The sequence below is a fragment of the Hippocampus comes genome, unplaced genomic scaffold (assembly GCF_001891065.2).
Source record: "Hippocampus comes isolate QL1 unplaced genomic scaffold, H_comes_QL1_v1.1 scaffold170, whole genome shotgun sequence".
NCBI lineage: Eukaryota > Metazoa > Chordata > Actinopteri > Syngnathiformes > Syngnathidae > Hippocampus > Hippocampus comes.
The window spans coordinates 359,729-364,316 of record NW_017806171.1 but is presented as its reverse complement, the minus strand read 5'-3'; the positions used below and the strand labels follow the sequence as shown (position 1 = coordinate 364,316).

General features: G+C 51.6%; 2 protein-coding genes across 2 annotated transcripts in view; both read left to right on the top strand.

Annotated features, from left to right (window-relative positions):
* The first annotated feature begins 35 nt into the window (after window positions 1-35).
* LOC109531798 (Krueppel-like factor 11) lies at window positions 36-3,153 on the top strand. The gene is made up of 4 exons (XM_019896292.1): window positions 36-279; window positions 1,151-1,312; window positions 1,535-2,105; window positions 2,199-3,153. Exons 1-4 carry the CDS (start codon window positions 262-264, stop codon window positions 2,495-2,497), a joined length of 1,050 nt encoding a protein of 349 aa, XP_019751851.1. The 5' UTR covers window positions 36-261; the 3' UTR covers window positions 2,498-3,153.
* Window positions 3,154-4,003: 850 nt separating this feature from the next.
* rrm2 (ribonucleotide reductase M2 polypeptide) overlaps window positions 4,004-4,588 on the top strand; it is a 3,966-nt gene continuing 3,381 nt past the window's right edge. Inside the window, exons 1-2 of the mRNA XM_019896243.1 lie at window positions 4,004-4,193; window positions 4,270-4,338. Coding sequence (XP_019751802.1) covers window positions 4,104-4,193; window positions 4,270-4,338 — 159 coding nt within the window. The 5' untranslated portion in view covers window positions 4,004-4,103. The remainder of the gene's footprint in view (window positions 4,194-4,269; window positions 4,339-4,588) is intronic.

Here is a 4,588-nt window from a genome sequence, read left to right as displayed (position 1 = left end):
GCGCGGCCACGCCCCGCCCTCCCCCCCTATTGGCCGAGGTATGTTACCCCTTTGCTGCCCATTGGCCGCCGCTCCCCTTCTTTTTGTTTTTTTTTCCTTCTCTTACCCCCCCCCCCCTCCCCAATTCTCCCTCGCTTGGAGTTGTTTTTGTCTTTAGCGCCGCAGCTGAAGAGCGAGAGCCCGCCTGCGCGGCCGGCCGGCGGATCCTCCTGAGCAGTGCTCCCGCCGCGGATCCTCCCGGCGACTCTCGCTCGCCCAGCCATGCTTCTCTCCCGCCAGGTGAGACGAGCATCCCGGTCTGAGCGGGCCGCTCCGCCTCTCCGCGCTTCTCTTCCGGTTGTCTCGGGCGGGTTCATCTCAGGTCACCCGCACTCCAGTCGTCCTCACATGACGCTCATCCTCCTCGTCGTCGTGATGTGAATAACATGTTGACAAAGAGTTCGCAGGCTAGCAACAACTTGCAGATGGCATGTTTGCGCTTGTGGCACTTTCTCGAAATGCAGATGAAACAAACGTCTTCCAAAACCGACAAATCGGCCCAGACGTTGGCTGGCGACCAGTCTGCTCTTTGTCTCTATGTAGCCTGACATTGACTGGTGGCCACTCCAATTTCGCTGTCTTTCTGTGCCTTACATTGGTGGCTGGCTCTCAATCCATTGTTAATCTTCAAGAGCCCTGACATTGGCCAGGGGACCAATCTGCTCTTTTGTCTCCACGTGCACCAAACATCGATGAGCAACAAGTCAATTATTAGGCTAGCTGCCGACGAGTTGTCTACATGTGCGCTGCTGATAACTGGCTGACACAGAACCAGTTTGCTTCCGTGTGCATTCCAATTGCCAGGCGCCAGGCCCATTTGTACATCGGTGTGTGCCCTGCAATCGGCTGGCGTCCAGTTCAGGATGTACCTCACCTCGCGCCCGAAGTTGGATGCATGCAAGTGCATGAATTTTCAGAAAAATCAACTTCCCGTCAGCCGGCCACGCCCCTTCAACCAATGACAGTGTGGGGGGGGGGCTAATACAGACCCACTTTCATCTCTGTGGCCCCGCCCTCTCTCCCCCATTTGTTTGTTGGTCAATCAGCACACAGGAAGGGAGTGACATGATGGGATCCCGTGCTGTTTCTCTAAGTAACCTTTGACCCCCAGGTGGACTTGGAGGCGGCTGAGGCGCTGATCAGCATGAGCTTCTGGGGTCAAAGTCTGCCGGAGCCCCGTCCGCTGACTCCCACCTCCGACTCGTGTGACTCTGCCCCCACACACTCGCATGGCACGGCTTCAGCCAATGAGATGGTGGCATTGTCATCACTGGTGAGAGCGCGATGACACACTCTGACATTCAGGGAAAACATTTGGAGGTGGGGGCTCATGTACTTATACGGGTTTTTCCTGGCTCCAATGGTAGTAAAGGAGGGACCGTTTGGATCACGCCCCACCCCCCCAAATGGCTCACACAAACACTTCTCTTCTGAAACATTCAATGTGAACTATGTGATTGTTCTGCCATGCTGATGACATGATCCGTACTTGCAGTGCATGACTCCGCCTCGCAGTCCCAGCTCAGGTGAGGCTGACGGCACCGCATCCGTCCCACGCCGCCTTCCCGATGACTCTGCTGCAACTTCGGCATTGCCGCCGGAGGACGGCACCGCTACAGCGACCGGCGTGATACGGCGTCACACCACCGACAGACTCGGAGCGCCACCCGCCCCCGCGAAGAATCCTCCAGCGGCTCCCCAGCTTTCATCGCCGTCTTCCTCGCCGCCACCCCTTGTGTCGCCACTCCTGTGCCAGCTTTTCCCACTCGGTGGGCGTCCAGCACTGGTCTCCACTTTGGTGCCGGCGCGGGGCGTCTCCCTGCTGAGTTCGGCCATGCCGCAGGGTGCCGTCGTGCTGGTGGTCCCGCACGCCCAAACGCCAATGATGCCGGGCGGCGCCAAGCTCCTCCCTCTTGCGCCGACACCGGTTTACTCGCCGCCGGGCGCCAGCAGCAGCGTCGGCCAGGACTCGACCCGACGACGCAACTACGTGTGTGAGTTCCCGGGATGCCGCAAGACGTATTTCAAGAGCTCACACCTCAAAGCGCACCTGCGCACGCACACGGGTAGGCGACATCCACTTCTCCATTCTTTGTTTATCTACATGCTCATTGTGACCGAATAGCAAGATTACAAAAATGGATTCCTTTTTTCGACAGGCGAGAAGCCGTTCAGCTGCCGGTGGGAAGGTTGCGACAAAAAATTTGCCCGATCCGACGAACTTTCCCGCCACCGCCGCACACACACAGGTGAGAAGAAATTTGCGTGCGCTGTATGCGCACGTCGTTTCATGCGCAGCGACCACCTGACCAAACACACACGCAGACATGCCAGTGCTAAGAGGCCCGTCGCCACTGCCGCCGCCTCCTGGACCGCCACTCAAGACTCAGGCGCACTTCCTGCTGGCCTCAAGGTCACTTCAGGGTGGGTTGAGGGGGAGGAGCCTCATAGATGCTGAGTTGCAAGTCGCTCTGCCTATTTTGTATTCCAAATCCTCATCACAACTTTTCAACTTTGACCTCAGACCGTCTGGTAGCTGCTCACTAACATTAGTGTCACACACTGGTGACCTTTTGTGCGGAAAAAAAAATGTTGAAGAAGTTAATGTCAGCTCATGTCTTCTGGCGGAGGTCATAAAAACAAGCGCGTATCGTCGTGTTCGGACTAAAACGTGACGCAAAAGACACCTCACTCAGGATTTTTTTTTCAACTTATTGACGACAACAAGATGGCGGCCAGCTCCTTGTTCACGGACACAAACGATAATGTGACATTGCACTACATTTTTTTAACATGTAAAGCTTGTTTTTGTACTCTTTCCTGTCATGTTTGTATACAAGATGTTTACTTTCCTGTTGCATTTGTGTACCAAAGCAAAAATGTCATGATTTCTTCTTAATGACGTGCATACGTGACCTTCTGTATATAATGTTATCTGTTGAGTATCTCCACCATAAACTGTTGATGTTCTCACTGTGATACTACCTACTACTACTAATACTACGTGTGAGTGCGTAAATATTTTGATGATGTAGCCTGGAAGAAAATACCTCATGTTATTGCTTGTGTAGGAAAATAAGTTGTTTTTATAATAAATTGTACCACAAGACATGATGTCGCTTTGCCTTGGTGACAAAGACAGAATATTGTTAGCATGGTTTACAAGCAAAACTCCATTTGTTTCTTTGACTTCCCAAACATTTTTTGCAAAACCATCTCAAAGCTGGATTTCATTCTATAGTATTCATTGAACAGCTGGGATAGCCCCCCCCCCCCCCACACACACACACCCCACACCCTTGTGAGGATAACTGGATCAGAAAATGGATCGGATTGGAGATGGATATTCATTGAATCGATGTCAAATCATAAGGGAAAAAAATCATTTCTAAAAAGCTGTTAAATGCTTAAGTCAAAAGAAAAGTGGTGCAGATCTTTTTATTTTGTCCTTTGAACATTTTAAGATCCTTATCTTATACTATCCGTTTCAGTTCAAACTTACAATGGAAAAGTCTTGACTGAGTTGCTGTTCGAAGGTTCAAAAAGACTACTTTTAGACAGAAAATCGCAGTTGAGTGTTTTGTAAAAAGATGTTGGCGCACTTTTGTAAGGCGAACTTCAATTTTGCCGCGGAATTTGGGTTAGTGACGTAAGGGGGAGTGTACATTCTGATTGGTCGTTCTGCCGCGTACCTTTTAAAGAGATAGCACAAGCTGCCCTCCTATTGGTCCGCAGCGTGCAGCGCGCCAAGGTTTCAAGAAAAAGTTCAGCAACCCCCTTGCAATAGTCAGTCAGCCACCTGCTCGCTTCGTTTTGCGTCTTGGTGATTCTTCTTTCAGTTGTACATTCTGATTGGTCGTTCGGCCGCGTCCTTCTTTAAAGAGATAGCACAAGCTGCCCTCCTATTGGTCCGCAGCGTGCAGCGCGCCAAGGTTTCAAGAAAAAGTTCAGCAACCCCCTTGCAATAGTCAGTCAGCCACCTGCTCGCTTCGTTTTGCGTCTTGGTGATTCTTCTTTCAGTTGTACTCCTTTGAGGTCGTCCACTGTCGTGCGTGCGTGCGAAAATGCAGTCCGTTCGCTCGCCCCTTTCCGCCTCCAACGAGAACAAGCTGAGCGCGGACGTCGGCAGGATGTCGCTGGACAAAGAAAACACGGTGAGCGAACGATAAGCGATTAAGTGGCAAAATATTCCGAGTTGGGTTTGCTCAAGTCTCCTTTTGTGTCTGGCAGCCCCCGAGCCTGAACACGGCGCGCATCTTGGCGTCGAAAACTGCGCGCAAAATCTTCGCCGAGACGCCGGTAAGTGACGTCACATTCAGCCAACTTGGCTTGCCGCGGTTTGGTAGTTTCCCATTGAAATCTTATTCTCGCCCCGCTACCAAAACACCGGTGTTTCTTTTCATGAAAACAGAAGTCTATCTTCGAACAACTAAATGGAAGAAAGCGTTCTGAAATAACTTTTTGTTTCGATTTGTGTTGATAAGGTAGTATTCAAGTGTGGGACGTGTCTTTTGTTGGGGGGGGGGTCTAGCGAGGGACGTCACGATCT

Bases quoted from the DNA above. Each gene is read 5' to 3' on its own strand.
- LOC109531798 (XM_019896292.1), top strand. The intron at 1,313-1,534 runs GTGAGAGCGCGA...CCGTACTTGCAG, and splicing joins TGGTGGCATTGTCATCACTG to TGCATGACTCCGCCTCGCAG. The intron at 2,106-2,198 runs GTAGGCGACATC...TTTTTTCGACAG, and splicing joins GCACCTGCGCACGCACACGG to GCGAGAAGCCGTTCAGCTGC.